General features: G+C 43.6%; 1 protein-coding gene across 1 annotated transcript in view; it reads right to left on the bottom strand.

Annotated features, from left to right (window-relative positions):
- Window positions 1-18,490, bottom strand: part of LOC126237115 (enhancer of split mgamma protein-like) — a 152,437-nt gene that overhangs the window by 73,632 nt on the left and 60,315 nt on the right. Inside the window, exon 2 of the mRNA XM_049946928.1 lies at window positions 220-309. Within this exon, the coding sequence (XP_049802885.1) occupies window positions 220-309 (90 nt within the window). The remainder of the gene's footprint in view (window positions 1-219; window positions 310-18,490) is intronic.

The following is an 18,490-nucleotide window of genomic DNA, read 5'->3' as shown; positions in this document are numbered from 1 at the left end:
TTGGGGAGATGAGTAACTGTGACGAAAGCTTCCTGGAGGTGCTACGTTGAGAGACGGAGGGAAGATAAGGAGTGAAAGAGAAGAAATGGAAGAGGCACAGCCGGAGTAGCAGGTGGGAAAACTAAGGATCAGTTTAAAAATCAACACAGCACAGCGTGTGACATACTTTCAGTAAATGGAGATTCTACAGCCAGGTACTGTGTCATGAAAGCCACTTACCTCCAAAGCACCCATCATCAGCTCCTTCAACTCGTCCAGGCACCTGTTGATCCTAGCCCTTCTCTTACGTTCCAGCAATGGCTTCGTCACCTGCGAAAATGATCGTTACTATCACAATGATGGCGTCGTGTAAGAGCAACTAATACACAGCATTACTTTCCCAAATACATATATCACGTCGCATCACTCTACATTTTATGTCGTTTTTAATATGGTCAAAATTACGAAAATTGGTATTTGGTTTCTCGGTCAGAAATATATGTTTCAGCATTTTTGAAAATTCAATCACTAAGGGGTTAAAACAGTGTGAAAGTTTTTTTTTAATAAATCATTATAAGTACTACTAAAGCAATGTCAAAGCTTCATCCAAGAAAAAAGGCAAAGTATTAGACTTCTCAGTTGGAAAAAAAAATGTGGTTCCGTGTTTTTGGACACTCATCTCATAGGGTGGTCAAATAGTGAATGAAAATTTTTATTAAAATATCTCATTATGAAGACATTTGTAAAGTTAAACCTTAGAAAATTTGAATTTGGCTTCTCGGTTAGAAATAAAAAGGTCTGTGTTTCACCGTTTTTCGAAATTCAACCGCTATGGAAGTGAAATAGTGGATGAAAAATTTTATGGAATATCTCATTACGAAGGCTTTTTAAAGCTAAACATCAGAAAATTTGAATTTGGCTTCTTGGTTAGAAATAAAGAAAAATATATGTTTCACTGTTTTTTGGAAATTCAACCCCTAAGGGGGTTGAAATAGGAGATGAGACTTTTTAAGAAAATATTTCATTATTTAAAATAAAAGTTAAACTAAATCTATGAAAAATGGTAATTCACTTCCCTGTTAGATATAAAGAAATACTTCTTACTGGACGAAAGTTTCTTTAAAAATATTATCAAGTACTCAAAAGGCATGATTAAGAAGAACCCAGCGCTCCACCTACCAGAATCGCTTTTAGTCAGAAGTACGTTCGGAAAACATTTTTCTATGGCTTTAATTAGCGTGAAAATTTAGGTGTTGCAATTTAAGAACAACACACAAATTCAATGAAAGAAAAATAAAAACAAAAAATCTGTGGAGGCCATACTGTCTACGCGAGCGAAGAAGCAGGCGTTACGATAATTATATATATATATATATATATATATATATATATATATATATATATATATATATATATATATATATATATTGAAAGGTGGCTACACTGAGCCACAGCGCCAGAGATCGCGCTAGAGAGTATTGTTCCGCCGCCTCCACTGGCAGTGATTATTGAGAACTCGTAGTAGTCAGTGATTATTGAGATGTCGTAGTGGGCAGTGATTATTGAGAACTCGTAGTGGGCAGTGCTTTGGGAGAACTCGTGGTAGTCAGTGCTGAGATGTCGTAGTGAGGAGTGTTTGTTGAGATGAGCTAGTAGGCAGTGCTTGCTGAGATGTGATACTGAAAAGTTCTTGTTGAGATGTGATAGTAGCGAGTCGGTGTGGAGAAATTGTAATGTCTAGAGTGCTTTTCATCAATATAAATTAAGGTAACAAACTACTTTTCTTTTCTTTCTCATTATTTCAATGTCCTGAATAATGCGTCATTACAGGTTCAGTCAACAAAGCATCTGGCTTGTGTTCTTGTATTAGAGTGTAATTCTGGTTTTCTTGAGTAATTATGGTATTTCTATTTTCTTTAATTAATTCAGTATAAATGATATTTAAAATTTCTTGTGTTGTTGAAGAAGAACCGTGCCAGATGCTTACGTTGAGTCATACTTCCACACACAGAACAGTTACACTTGTGCTTTGGTTTCGTAGGTTTTATAGTTGCTGGGGACTTAATTAATTAATTGTGTTAATGAAAATTTCCATTTCATTCTTTGTTGTTGTTCTATGCAGTCAGATTGCGTAATAATACTAGTCAGGGCCAACCGTTACGAGACTTCGTAACCGAACAGACAGCTACTGAAGCAAAAAATTAAAATTATTTGCATTCTATTTTAATTAAGCCCCCATGCAATATATATATATATATATATATATATATATATATATATATATATATATATATATATATATATATGTTTTCGAGTATCAAATATGTTGCATAAATGGACGCGACTTTTTGATTCATTGACTTCGAAGCTTAAATCTTTTACTCCACCAGGTGAGACTTTAGAAGGTTTTCGTAAATTTCAACTTGATACCTCTACCCGAGTTCAGAAAAAAATGGTCTTAGCAAACGGACAAAAAAAGTGATTCTATAAGGATCTGTTTCTATCGGTTGAGGTAGGGAACCGCAAATCTGAAGAATTACGTACGCTGTATAGACACCGTAACATCGTCTAAGTGCCAAAGAAGAGAAGTTTGAACTGGACTGGCTACGTAGCAAGAATTATAGGGAATAGATTACAATAGGAACAATATGCGGAACGAGAGGGAGAGGAAATCCCAGAATCAGTTGGCGAGATAACATAGGGGGGATACAGCGTGGATGAACATTAACACAAAGTGTACAGACAGTTCACTCTGAGAGGTGGCATGAGCCCCCTCTCATATTTCTATCTTACGATTCTCCTCTCTAGTTGCATGCGGTGGAGGGTTGCTTTTCCTTAACACGCGTACTTCCCACGCAGCGTCTCTCGTCACCCGGGTGGGCCGGTGACAGGCGGGCTCTGTGGAACTGGAGAGAGTTAAGCCGACGTGTGTGAGGCAGTCGAGTGAATGCTTTTCAGACGCCGACATTGTCAAGAGACACGCCCGCTGGGGTGTGAAGTAGCGGCTGGGCTAGAGGTTCCGTTACTTCAGAGAAACTTTGCGAAAACACTTTCTGGCGGGCTACCAGCGAGGCGTGGGAATGACTTGTGTACCCACGCAGTTGTGGCGGGAAAATTCCCGCACTTTCTGCAAAATCAGCACAGAAATTGGCGCCAAGAATCTCCATTGGTGGAATGGTAGTGCTCCGGCAATGGAGTGGAATTTCCGCCGGTTTTCGAGTTGCTGATTGGAACGTAACCACGGCCACTGTCGTGGGGGCGGGAATGTTCGGTGTTCGGCCTGTGCGGGTGCTCTGGGTAGTCGGCAGTCGCCTTTCGGTCGAGGTCGTCGAAGCAACCAGCCCTCGCCTGCGGTACGCCAGATCGTGTTCTGGGAGATAAGAAGACTGTTGGTAATGTACGTCCGCAGCACCGGCAGATAGGGATTTTCCTAGGTGATAATCAGAGCTCAGCAGAGCGCGCCTGTTCATCCTTTTCTAACTTTGTTCAGTTTCGAGTAGCAGCAATTACTATTGGGTTATCTGTGTGTCTCTCTTGAGATTTGAGTGGAAAGGAATTGGCTCCACATACCACTTCGTCTTAAACCTCACGATCTAAGTTAGGGACAACTTCACCTTTACTGTGTTTGTATGAATCTCCAATTTTAGCCAATTTGATGTTTTATATTTCCTGTGTCTCTTTTACTATTCTGCGTTTAATCTTAATAAATCATATTGTTATTTTGGACAGAACTTTCTTTCTGTTAATCAATAGAGCAACCCTATCATTCCTCACTATGCTAATGAAACCTTTGTTTATTTAACTTATTTATCAAATTAAATTATTGCAGGTGCCAAACTCTCTTCTACTCCACTAGCAGGGTTGATTAGAGTCAGTTCGCGTATTTGTTTTATCCTTGTGCAACAGCAAAAGTCGGAGTTAGAATAGGGGGGGCTTAGAGCATGATTTACACATGTGGATTCTAGTAGAATTTAGTGATAAATACACTACTAGCCCCGGCACCTCGCATAATATGGCGAGCCTTGGCCTCGGATCTTTCCTGTGAATCTCTGATAAACAAACAGGATTCTTAGTAGGAACATTCAATTTTTTTTTCTCTCTATTTTTTTAATGATTAATACCCAAGTTTTTTTTGGTAGTTCCGCGTTTAGTTTTAAGTAGCGGCGCATGACTACAGTTTTTGTTTTCAGTGTATATATTTTTTGTTCATTGTTTTTTTTGTGTTTCGCTGATGTGGTGTCTGTACCGCATCGCACTTTGTCGGATTTGTGTGCGGTTTCTGTACCACATCAAATTGTGTTTGTGATTACAGCGTTGGAACAGCGTTGTTGAAATTTTATGTTTATGTGTAAAAAATATATGGAGTAGATTAATTTTATTGTGCATTTTAGATGAATTTGTTTTTATGAATGATAACGAGAAGTAAGGCACGACTATTATCGGGCGAAGCTAAAACAAAAGAGGATAGCATAATGGATAAGGGGCAGTTTACTGACGGGAATAGGTTCGGAGATGAGATGGGCACATTTTTAGCAGGACAGGACGCCAGGGGCATTGATGAGGAAGGTGATTTGGACGCGATCTCAGAGCAGCGTTGCGGCCGTGATTATGATAGTGAAGTAGAGGATGAAACAGAGACAGGCACACAGGTCGAGACGGTAGCAGAAGTTTATAGTCAAACGAACGAGTGCAGACAGAGGCCAGCTCGGTCACGTCAGAGCTCTAGCGCCCAGGTGTCCAGAGTTACATCGCCCATGTTTGAAGAGGATCAAGAAGATGACGTAAACCCAATACTGAGCTTCCTACGATCAATGAAAGAAGAAGCTGACGAACAGCGTAAGAAGCAGGAAGAAGCTGACGAACAGCGTAAGAGGGAGAAGGAAGAAGAGGAGAAACAACGTAAGAAGGAGAAGGAAGAAGAGGAGAAACAACGTAAGAAGGAGAAGGAAGAAGCTGACGAACAGCGTAAGAAGGACACGGAGGCAATAATTTCGCATATAGGGGAAATTCGTGGGGAATTATTAACAATAAAGAAAGAATGTGGAGAAGCAAAACAAATGTCAACGGTAGCACAAAAAGTAGCAGGCCTTGCCAAAACTGCAGCAACAGGGGCAATGAAAGTCGCGGAAGCAACTTCTAAACTCGCAGGGCGCTTGCGACGTACAACACAATCCCACTCAAAATCCCTAGCATTCTTAAAAACTCAAGGTAATATCGCGGTTGCGAACTCCACGAAACGAATGGAAGAAGTAGAGAGTCGGATAGCAAAACTAGAGCAAAACGGGCACACGAGCACTGCGCGTTCGGATACCCATGATGGAGTACACAGAATTGTGTCTCCGAGGAAAAGCCCGCCGTGCTCTAGCCCAGTGACAGAGTGCGGAACTAACAATGCACACGCAGAAACAGCAAGTAATAGCTCCAATAATTATAGCCCACTTAGGAGAGTGAATTCTGAGTGCCACTTCCACTGTGATACAGAGGTTGCACATCACAGTTATCAGCAAGATAGAACAGGACACTCAGCAGACGTGCAAGTATCGGAAACGAGTGACAACACCAGTGCGAGGATCAGACAGGATTTTGATCACAATCACTTCCTGTCGATACTGAAATTCCAGAAGTTCAAAGAAAATGGAGGGTCGATGCATCCGAAGAGCTGGGTGATGCAGTTTACAAATTCATTACCGGCATCATGGCCAACCCAGGCAAAATTAGAATTCATGTGTGGACACATCGAAGGCCAAGCCGCGGAAAAGATGCGGGGTGTGGCAGTGACGTGTCGGACTTATCAGGAATTTGTTGGTGCATTCCTGCGGACCTACTGGTCAAAGGAAACGCAAGATAGGATTAAAGAGGAAATAATATTTTGTCCTGAACTGGAAGTGTCCGGGCATAGGAGCGCAACCAAATTTCTTGATGATTTACTCAAGAAGAATCAATTTTTAGATAGTCCATATAGTAACGGAGAAATCATTAAATTTTGCTTTTCCAAATTGCCAGTTAGGTACCAACAGACACTTGTCGGCAAGTGTGGAGCTGACATAGAAGCATTCAAGATTCTATTGCGCGAACTCGAAGTAGTCTTTGATAAACAAGACGCAAAGGACAGGAAGAAGGGGCAAAGTAACAAATACCACCGGCCAGGAACAGAAGACGATAGCAGATTGCATAATCGCACTGGTCAGTTAGGAAACCAGGGTTACGGAAGTCAAGGTTACGCTATTCAAGGTTATGGAAACCAAAGACACGGAAACCAGAACGTCAGGGAGCAGGGTCAATCTAGACAAGGAATCTGGGATAGAAGGAATAACGAACGGCAAAGCGACCGTAATTGGAGAGAGCGAAACCAAGGACAACGGTGGAACCAGGAGATTGAAACCAGACCCGCAAATCCTAATGCACGTCAGAGGAGGGGGAGCCTAACTAGGGATTGACGCCAGACTAGTGCGAACACAGGCCGCCGGAATTTCGCACGTAATCTCGGACCTGGCCAACTACGGATGATACATTACGAAGATTTATCAGAAATCCTGCTCGAGGAACATAAAGCAACTCCTCGACATGATCGGCAGCCTCTTATCACAGTAGCAATAGCTGAAAAGAGTCTGAATGCGATAATAGATAGTGGAAGCTACATAACAGCAATATCTGAGGCAGCATACAAGAGGTGCTCTCAGGAGATGGACTGGCCTGTCCTATCGGTTAAGAAAACCAAAATAAAAGGGGCATTAGCGGGTAAATGTACGGAGGTCACCCAACAAACAAGACTGGAATTCTCCTGCCAAGGACACAAAATAGAGTCTAACTTCTGGATCGTGCCAAATCTGGCGATCGACATGATAATAGGAACGGACTTCCTAAATGAACATGAAGCGATAGTTGATCTAGGACGAGGTGAAGTGGTTTTGAGGAAAGGGAATCCCGTCCACATTAAGTTCGACGATCAGCTGATCCCAGCTCAACTACCGTCTAACTGTGTTCGGATAAACTATGCGTGTCTGAAAGACAGAAAGGAAGAACAGGACGACGTTGCGGATAGGGGAGAGGACACGGATGAGAAGGAAGTCGGAATAATGGGAGAAATAAAGGAGAAAATAGGAGAAAAAGTGGAAGCAATAAAGAATATAAGGGGCGAACACCGCAAAGAACTTCATAAATTACTAGTAGAACATGCGGAGGTCTTCCTTCCCAAGACAGGATCAATAAAGAACTTCCAATATGAATTTCGTGTACGTCCGCACAACCAGTTTCGTGTGCCACCCTATCCAATCCCCTTGGCATATCGACAGAAAGTAGCAGCTGAAATTACGCGAATGCTGAGTGAAGGAATAATAGAACCTACGGCTTCAGCCTATAATAACCCGTTAAGAGTAGTCGAGAAGGCAGATGGTAGTATTCGTTTAGTCTTGGACTCGCGACAAATTAATACCATAATAGAACCCGAAACAGACAGACCGGAACGATTAGAGGAACTCTTACAAAACTTCCATGGAATATCAATCTTCTCATCAGTTGATCTAAAATCGAGTTTCTGGCAGATCGAGCTCCATCCAAATTGCAGACAGTACACAGCCTTTTTAGCATTTGGAAGATGTTACCGGTTTCGTCGTCTACCATTTGGTTTGAACGTTTCATCTGCCGCATTCATTCGGGGGCTGGACGGCATACTAAGCGATAATTTGAAACGTCATGTCACCAGCTATGTGGACGATTTGCTGATCGCGGAGAAATCTTGGGGAGAGCACAATGCGGTCCTCGGTGAACTCCTAGCGACATTCAAGGAATACGGTGTGACTATCAATATCGAAAAATCGAATTTTGGGACGTCCTCTGTGAAATTTCTAGGACATATCATCACGGGTGAGGGCATTGCGCCAAATCCCGAAAAGATCGAAGCGATTGAAAAGTTTCCCATTCCTACGACAAAGAAGCAGTTAAGGGGGTTCTTGGGGATCATAAATTTTTACAACCGCTTTATACATGTCAAAACTCAGAGCAGTCCTCGGTTGCATCAACTTACAGGAAAGAAGATTCCTTGGGAATGGGATGAGGCGGCCGAATCCGAATGGAAAACATTAAAATTCGCATTATTACAAGCACCCATCCTATCACACCCTAATTTAGCTGAAGAGCTTTGCATAGTAACGGACAGTTCATACTCCGGTCTGGGTGTCATGGTGTTCCAAGACTATGTACATGAAGGAAACAGGGTGTGGAAGACAATTGCGTTTGCTAGCAGAGTACTAGCCAAGAGTGAGAGGAATTACTCAGTAACCGAGTTAGAGGCGCTGGCTATTGTATGGGCGTTTGAAAAATTCAGATACCTTCTGTTTGGTCGCCAGACGAAAGTCTACACAGACCACAAGGCACTCGAGTTCTTGATGACTGCAAAGCTTAATCACAGGCGGCTCATTAGGTGGGCATCATATCTACAGCAGTACAACTTTTCGATAGAATATATCCCCGGCAGTCAGAACATTATTGCAGACGCCTTATCACGGTCACCGATCGGATTTGAGCACAACATGGAAGAAGATCTAGAGGAAAATCACTACTGCCTTTACTATATGCAGAAAGTAGCCTTTGAGAATTTTATTACCTGTAGTATGCAGGACATCAAGAAGGAGCAAGACAAGGACCCTGCCCTAGTGTTATTGAAGCAGAAATGGATAGACAGAAGACACGCCACCATCAGGCAGTTCTACCTCTTGCGTAAAGGCATAATTTTCCACCGAAATTATACCAATGACACTGAATGGGGGGTATGCATCCCTGAACACCTAATAAACAAGGTTATATGGCATACTCACCTTAGCTATGGACACTTCGGACCACGCAAGTGCAATCTCAAGCTAAGGACCATGTGTTACTTTCGAAACATGGAGCGTCGAATTCGGAGGGTACTGTCGGTGTGTAAAGACTGCCAAAAGGCTAAGCACACCACTGTGAGCATGCAGGCACCATTATACCCAATCGTACCGACCAAATTAAGACAATTAGCAGCAACAGATTTGATGGGACCTTTGCCAAGAACAAGAAGAGGATATACTTACGTATTAGTGTTTGTTGAACTAACGTCCAAATACGTTACCTTTACGCCACTGAAGAGGGCGACAGGACGAACTGTATCACGAGCCCTCATCCGGGATTTCCTACCACAGGTTGGTCATGTGAGTAGAATCATTTCTGATAACGGGCCACAGTTTAAGTCAAAAACATGGAAGGAGACGTTGCGTCGATGTAAAATTGATCCCATTTTTATATCTTCACACCATCCGAGCTCGAATGCTGCAGAACGGGTTATTAAAGAACTCGGAAACTTGTGCCGGTTGTACTGTAACAAACAGCACACGACATGGGACGTTTTCCTTAAAGACTTCCAGGAGGTGATCAATGAGGCACCCCATGGGATAACAAAATTGGCACCCATTACAGTACTAAAAAACTGGATTCCTAAGGACTTGATAACCAAGGTCGTAAACTTCCCACCAAGGGCGCGAACGCAGCACCAAGCCATAGTGGATTTGGCTCTCAAGAGGATACGGGCTGCAGCAGAGGTCAGGAAGAGACGTGCCGACAGGGGAGCTCGTCTACGACACTTCCAAGTTGGACAAAAGGTGCTCGTTAAGTCTTTCCGACTTTCGAACAAACAAAAAATGAAATGCCAAAAATTCTATTCTGTTTACAACGGCCCGTACCGTATAAGGAGAGCAGCTCACCACAATGCTTATGAATTGGAGACGCTGAAAGGAAAGAAGTCCATAGGACTCCACCACACATCTCACGTAAAGGAGTTCGTAGAATAGTAGTAGTGTAAGAAATGTACATAGTAGAATAGGCAAATATATGAACCTTTGTTCGGGGAACAATAATCGTTACATTAATAGATTAAGATTGCTAAAGTATTAACACGCTGCGTTGTCTTGCATAAGAATTTACTGCTGCTATCCTCTTTTTGTTTATGTTTGCGATCTCCAATGTCGATGGAGTAGGAGACACTACCTTTTCATGAGCAATGTTTTTGTCCTTTCCTATCTGGTGTCCATGTTAAGGGATAAGGATGAGTGACGAGACGTCGCACAAACGGGCGCATACAAGAACGTGCTCTTAGAAGCGTTCTGAGAGGTCGTGATACGCTCCATAGCGGCCACAACCAGTTCGTGAGACGTTCATACCAATGCTTGCAGGCACGCGTCAGTGCACTGCACGATTGTGGTATATTGCGCGATTTCGAGGGTGAATATGGGCAGTATAGTTTTTGCAGAGCTGCGCCGGTATCGTTGTCTTGCAAGTCGGGGTGAACCTGTGAGCATTTGACTCTAATGGTGCCCTAGACGAGAGAAATGAGGGCATAAAAGCCTACCATGCTAATGTGCTGGTTGGGGATTTAGCGTGCTGCTCGTTTTTGTCACAGATGAATCACCAAGGAATTGTACTTGGATATTCGTGACATACTGTGTAGCTGGCGTGTGTTGGGTGTCTGAATCCTCAACAGGAACCAGTCCTGGCTTGGTCATATTACATTGCTTCTGGAAAGGTGTACTTCGATCGCGAAAACCGCTTCACATAGAGAAGGAAGTTGCAACTATAAATTTATTGTCGTGTATAGCCATGGCTAACCCAGTCTCTGGAGTTTCAGTGAGGCGTAATGAAAACTCGGAGGTCATGTCGTACGGCGCGCACATCACTGTCGTCAATAGCGGCGAGCAGCAAGACATCTCAGCGTAACAGGAACTATGTAAGGGTATTGTATAAGGTAAATAAAAAAAAATAAATAAATAAATAAATAAATAAATAAAATAAAATAAATAAATAAATAAATAAAAGGGAAAGTACGATACTAGGATAAGTTAAACTGTAGGATTTAACAATAACTAGATTAATATTGTGGGGGTTTTCTACCACAAGTGTGGCGCGCGCCTGTTGAGTTGCTATTTTTCAGGTCACCAAACCACAGACCCGAGATGGAGGGACGACGGGCGAGCGAAAGTAGCGTAGTTGCATGTTCTTTATAGCACAGTAAAACTTAGACCTGCATAACAACATAATTTAATTAAAAGACGTAGAATGTAGATCGTTGGGATATGGTAGTTAATTCTTGAAGCATGTCTACTGTCGATCTATATAATTAATAGTAATATTAGTGCGGGCCCGCACATTTAGTTGTTCATCCATTACAAAGCATCAGTTATCACACACCATGTACATACTGAGATCGGTCTCTACACATATATCAAAATAAATTATTTCCATGTCTAGATTAGATGTTATAATGATTGCCATAGATTAATAACTATAAAAGTAAAATAAGAGTGTCTGAAATGACAGACCATCAATGTTTCATTATGTAAATTTATTATAACATAGAAGGTCATGGGAAAAAGTTAGGCATAAGACTTTTGTAAGAATTGTACAGATGACGAGGAACGTGGCAATGCAGAGGCCAGCCAGCGCAAAAACAAGAGGTCTTCGGCTACCTGCTAGAGGGCGAGCGTCCCGTCCTACACGCTGACAGTCACCCGGCTGCCTACCTGAGGGATTACACGGGACCCTCGCCCCGCCACAAGCGAAAGTGGGGCTGGCCGTTGACCCTGACACGCGACAGCCTGCTAGCTCTCCGGACGCGGCAGCCGCTTGGAGGGATTCCCTGCGGCAGACCACGTTGTCGTGAGTACACGAAGAACATCACATATCGTGTCAGAACCTGCGCCTCATGTGCCTCAGGACAGAAAGGGACGCTCTATACTCACCTGTTTGGGTTTTTACAACTCACTAGCATTGGCCGATCTGCATACACAAAGCAGTATCGTGCCACACTAACAAATGTATGGTCTCATGTCTTACTTCTCCTCTCTATTAGAGAGCAGTTTTTAACAATAGTCGCTCCTAGTTCGATCCTGTATGGATGACCTCACACACTTGTGGAGTCACTCCACGTGCCATCATCCCTCGTCGAACTGCAATATTGGGAAACGTAAAGTTCTGTCCAGCGAGAGAAGAGACCTAGACTAGTGATGTATCCCAACAAGGAGATCTCAGAGACAATTAATCGACGTGAGGAGAACCTATCACTGTGTCTTCCTACCGTACTGCCGTGATCATATGCGTGGGTCTGACTACAATCTCAACAGCGTACTGCAGACACTCCAGAACTCCCTATTGCTGTTGCCACAACGTAGCAACTACACCCGACGTTTAGCCTTATGTGATGTCAGTACGGTGGAATTTGTGAAGTGCCACGGATATTTCTAACAATGTGATTTAGTGCCTCATTCTCAGCACAGTCGTGAACTTTGTGCAATGTGCACGCACAATTTGATGCCCCATGAACCTTGTTTTTTTTGTTTTTCTTAAATTTCTTTCTCTTATGTTGTTTCTGTAATGTATGTTATACCTTGTATGCGTTTGTGTTTTACACTGTAATTCTTATTACAGATTACTGTATTGTTCTCCACATCATGTTTTTTTTTTGTATTTTGTGTTTATTGTTGTGTGTATGCTAACAGTGTGCCTGAAGTCCCCATAAACTGAAGCAGATACCACCACTGTCATTGTGAATGGACCATCAGTTCAGGGAACATTTTGTAAAGGTTATTCTTGCTGCAGGGAGACAGAATGAATCGGAGGTTGTAACTAGATTCTGAAAACTCACAAAGAGATTGTTAACTTAAATATTATCATGTGTGAGTGAGGTCAGGTTAGTTTAATGATTAAAATTGTTGTAACATCTTGGGCATTTAATTGCGGAGCACTCCAACTCTGATTGTAAAGAATAAACTGCTCCATATTTGGCTCAGATGCCCGGGCCATGTTTAGAGCGTGAATGTCTGCGTGAATCGGTGTTTGGAAGGGGCTCCCTGGGTATGGATGTGTGATGTGAGTGTTAGTGTTCCATATTAAGAAGGTGAAGTTGGCTACATCATAAATAATCCTCCCTCTATGAGCTGCATTTTTCAGTTGCAGTGATTTTCTTTATAGAGTGCGGCATGTGGAGTCACTTTGTAAGATTGTTCTTGGGCGATTGACTCACTACCTTGCTCCTAAGTGAGCCAACCGCTCACCAATTACAATCTAAAATGGCGTAGGGGCAATGAGAGGTGGCATGAGCCCCCTCTCATATTTCTATCTTACGATTCTCCTCTCTAGTTGCATGCGGTGGAGGGTTGCTTTTCCTTAACACGCGTACTTCCCACGCAGCGTCTCTCGTCACCCGGGTGGGCCGGTGACAGGCGGGCTCTGTGGAACTGGAGAGAGTTAAGCCGACGTGTGTGAGGCAGTCGAGTGAATGCTTTTCAGACGCCGACATTGTCAAGAGACACGCCCGCTGGGGTGTGAAGTAGCGGCTGGGCTAGAGGTTCCGTTACTTCAGAGAAACTTTGCGAAAACACTTTCTGGCGGGCTACCAGCGAGGCGTGGGAATGACTTGTGTACCCACGCAGTTGTGGCGGGAAAATTCCCGCACTTTCTGCAAAATCAGCACAGAAATTGGCGCCAAGAATCTCCATTGGTGGAATGGTAGTGCTCCGGCAATGGAGTGGAATTTCCGCCGGTTTTCGAGTTGCTGATTGGAACGTAACCACGGCCACTGTCGTGGGGGCGGGAATGTTCGGTGTTCGGCCTGTGCGGGTGCTCTGGGTAGTCGGCAGTCGCCTTTCGGTCGAGGTCGTCGAAGCAACCAGCCCTCGCCTGCGGTACGCCAGATCGTGTTCTGGGAGATAAGAAGACTGTTGGTAATGTACGTCCGCAGCACCGGCAGATAGGGATTTTCCTAGGTGATAATCAGAGCTCAGCAGAGCGCGCCTGTTCATCCTTTTCTAACTTTGTTCAGTTTCGAGTAGCAGCAATTACTATTGGGTTATCTGTGTGTCTCTCTTGAGATTTGAGTGGAAAGGAATTGGCTCCACATACCACTTCGTCTTAAACCTCACGATCTAAGTTAGGGACAACTTCACCTTTACTGTGTTTGTATGAATCTCCAATTTTAGCCAATTTGATGTTTTATATTTCCTGTGTCTCTTTTACTATTCTGCGTTTAATCTTAATAAATCATATTGTTATTTTGGACAGAACTTTCTTTCTGTTAATCAATAGAGCAACCCTATCATTCCTCACTATGCTAATGAAACCTTTGTTTATTTAACTTATTTATCAAATTAAATTATTGCAGGTGCCAAACTCTCTTCTACTCCACTAGCAGGGTTGATTAGAGTCAGTTCGCGTATTTGTTTTATCCTTGTGCAACAGCAAAAGTCGGAGTTAGAATAGGGGGGGCTTAGAGCATGATTTACACATGTGGATTCTAGTAGAATTTAGTGATAAATACACTACTAGCCCCGGCACCTCGCAACTCGACAGAAATAAACGGAAAACATTATGAAACTGATTCGCACATTGCGGCTATACATTGACGTCAGCTATTTTCGACACATGAAAATTTGTGCTGGGCCACGAATCGAAGTCGGATTTCCCGCTTGTCACGACCAGTCGCCTTAACCACTTCAAGCGCCCGAGCACGCAAACTTCCATACGTCACGAAATCACACTCTGTTTTGAAACCAACAGACGGGCCTCGAAGTTTCGGAACAGTTTCCCTTTTGAGCTGTACTTATAAACTCTTGGGGTGGCTCATTTATAACAGAATTAGCAGCTTCATTCTGGAACATATCCCAGTTGAGCGAGCAGGTTTCAGGCCACAGAGAAGTTGCTTAGACCACAGAAGGGAGGTAAACAAATTATTTAAAAGATTCTATGCCGAAAAAACTGTAATTCTGATGATCAACATGATAAACAACAGGTATTTTCCGATTTTGCTTGGGAGAAAATGTGAGCAAGGAGAGGTGCCCAAAATTCTCCTAGTATTAGCAGATGGGACATGCGGAGCCAGTTCTTGCAATATATCTAGCAGTTATGAGCTCCTATTTTAGGAAGTGGCCTCTTAAACGCAGTACAAACGAAACTGAAGTATGTACATTCTATCAAACAACAAACGAGCTATCACAGTGCTCACAGCGAAAATTAACGGAAACACTATTTACCATAACAAATACCCTAAGTACCTTGATGTAACCTATGACCGCACCCTTTCATATAAAAATCTTCTTGAAAATACCGCTGCCAAGACAAAAACTCTTAAGAATATTATTCAAAAATTGTATGGAATGACTTGGGGAGCTTCAGCAGATACCTTGCGCACTTCATCCATTGCGCCGGTCTCCTTAGCAGGCCATTGTGCCGTTATATTGCTAAAAAGCTGCCACACCAACTTTATCGACGTCCATTTTGGTAACGGGGACAATCCGACCAAGACCCATTTATTTGCTTCCTCTGCAGAGCAACATCTGTCCACCTGCAATCCACAGAAGCGAGGCATCCCTCAGAGGACACCCCAAGCTGCAGTAGAAACTGGAATTACCCGTACAGGAAGACATACCTAGTCTGCGACGAAACAGATTCCGTTCAAGAATCCCACCATTACGGTTAGAAGAACAGCTAGGTGCCAGTAATATCGAGGTGAGAGACCTGTAGGATCAGAACTGTCAACTTATTAAAAATCCTGAAGAGCGTGAGTGGTTCCTAAAACATACTTTGATACTGCTGGCACGGAACTCGACAGGAAACTGTGGGTCAAATTGAACAGAGCTCCCACTGAGCGTGGTCGATGCTCAGACTCACTTTACAGATGGAGTACTACAGAGTCTATAGCTTGTGACTGTGGTGCTCTGAATCTGCACATTAGAGAAGAATGCCCCTTGCGCTCCTATCAGGGAAGTCGAAGCGACTCCATGAAAGCTGACGATACAGTTCTCATACGGATTAGGATCTTAGATATTAACGTTTAGTTAGTTTTATATGTTGTTTTGTCATTCCGTATTCTTGTTATACACATATACTAATGTTGTACCCGTATTTTTACAGTGCATGTGAGGCATACGAATATGGTTCAAATGGCTCTGAGTACTATGGGACTTAACTTCTAAGGTCATCAGTCCCCTAGAACTTAGAACTACTTAAACCTAATTAACGTAAGGACATCACACACATCCATGCCCGAGGCAGGATTCGAACCTTCGACCGTAGCAGCAGCGCGGTTCCAGACTGTAGCTTCTAGCACCGTTCGGCCACCCCGGCCAGCGCATACGAATAAATCGATAGCCGGCCGAAGTGGCCGTGCGGTTAAAGGCGCTGCAGTCTGGAACCGCAAGACCGCTACGGTCGCAGGTTCGAATCCTGCCTCGGGCATGGATGTTTGTGATGTCCTTAGGTTAGTTAGGTTTAACTAGTTCTAAGTTCTAGGGGACTAATGACCTCAGCAGTTGAGTCCCATAGTGCTCAGAGCCATTTGAACCATTTGAATAAATCGATAAATAAAGCCTTATGCGGAGGCTTGCAAATGCGCTGGGATAGTCGAAGTTTATAAGGCGACCGATCGTGATAAGCGTTAAATCCGGGATCAGGTCCCAGCACGGCACAAATTTCATGTATCGCAAACAGCTGACGTCAGTGGAATTACAATTTCGTAATGTTTAGCCCAGCTTTAATCGTCAGTGGCAGTATCTGTTCCTTCAGACATGTACGCACGTTTGAAGGATACTGCACTGTGAAGATACACTGTATAAATATAGACATAGTAACCGTCAACGAGAAATGGGAGAGGCCCATAGAGCAGGTGTGTGGTGGTGATAAAGCTCTTGCCACACGTAAAGTAATGTTGTGTACGTAAAATTAAGACTTGGAGAACCTGATACTGATTTAGATGCATACTTTAAGGTACGACGGTCTGTATACCTGCACTTGTATCTTGTAAATTTCTCCAAAAGTGCCAAAAAAACCTGTCGGAACTAGTGAAGGGCGGGACAACATAAAGAAAAGCGTGATCACATCGCACTCGCGCAAGCTGCGCTTTCCGCCGCCAGAGTGCACACACGTATTTAGCCAGCGCTCGTTATTCCATTTTAAGCGCGACGGCGCCGCACTTAGGTGCGCCGGAAAGCAGAGATTTATTCATCGCGTGACCCGAAAATTACGGAGGTGCTCGCAGCTGGGAAGGCGCTGGTAATAACAACAAAGCGGGCGCGCTGGCCGACTACCGGCTGGAAGGCCCCACGGTAATGGCCGAGCGGCACCGCCGCTGCGATTGAAACCATTAATACAGCTGTCGGGAGGCGCACCTTTCATTACCCGTTGAGTTACGGGCCGCATTAGATCGCACTCACCCGCTTGCTCCGTGAGCGAGCGAGTGCCGAGTGTAAGCTGAACGCTCGAGTTCTCCCCCGTCCGTCCCCCACGGCTTGCGACTTGCTTATCTGTAAGATACCATCACTTGCGCCGGTACTCGATTTCCTGGCACGCTGATGAAGATCTGTGAAAGCTGCGTACCGGATAAGAAGGAAGCAACGGGCGGAAGGGGCGATGGCTGTTGGAACCTTGCCCTCTGGCCACTCGCGGTCCAGTAACATTAACGTGACCACCTGTCAAAAACCTTAATAACCATCTGTTGAGTGTGGACGTACACGAAGAGTGAGGTTTTGGAAGGCAACGACAGGGATGTGGAGTCAAGATGACTCCAGTGCCTTGGACAGCTGCGCTGGGTGTCTCGGTTGAGGATCCATGGTGCAGACAGCCCGATCGAGAGGGTCCCACAGATTCTCAGTTGGGCATAATTCGGGGTGTTTGGTGGCCAGCAGAGTATGGCGAACTAATCCTGATGCTGTCTGCACCACAAACGTACACTGCAAGCTGTGCGACCAGTTGCATTGTCCTGCTGGTAGATGCCACAGCGTCGAGGAAAAACAAACTGCATGTACAGTGTGTTAACTGTAAGACGGCACAGTTGCGAAGGGAGTGCGGGGAGAGGAGGAAGCAAGCATTGGCTGGCGAGGGGAGAGGAGCCACTGGGGGAGGGGGGGACAAGGCACGCCTACCAGTTGCAGTGCTGGCACTACAAATTGCGCGTCATGCTTACACGAAAGCAGACGAAAGGCTTAGAACTAAAACTCGTTTCAAATGTTGTTCGTAAACGAAACTGAAATCGTCATGTACATTAAAATATATATATATATATATATATATATATATATATATATATATATATATATATATATATAAATGAATGTATGTATGTTTGTCTTCTATGAGCTCACAATCCATTTGGAAATGTACTGTAATATGAATGTGTTTCGAAATAATACAGTAACCAGTGGTGTTTTCATTCAAAGCAATACGGTAGCAAGGAAAAATGAAATATAAGGTAATTCGGACGAAATAGGGGGCTCCTTCAAAGTGATCGCGAACAAAATATCTGAAATGGAAACTCACCTTTTCTTGCCAGGCGTTTGTGGTGATACGCCAGGATGATTCTTGGAAAACTGTTTGAATCTTCCAAATCTACGCATGCTTTGTCCTGTGTATGTAGCAGCAGCTCTCACTGAAGATTTGTAAATGGGGTGAAGCAATTTTTTCGGCTCCCTTTCCCTTTCGCAGCATTCAATCACACTCAATATAATTTTGC

This window comes from Schistocerca nitens, chromosome 2, assembly GCF_023898315.1.
Source record: "Schistocerca nitens isolate TAMUIC-IGC-003100 chromosome 2, iqSchNite1.1, whole genome shotgun sequence".
Taxonomy (NCBI): Eukaryota; Metazoa; Arthropoda; class Insecta; order Orthoptera; family Acrididae; genus Schistocerca; species Schistocerca nitens.
Note: the sequence above shows the minus strand (reverse complement) of the source record. Positions and strands in the feature narration are given on the sequence as shown.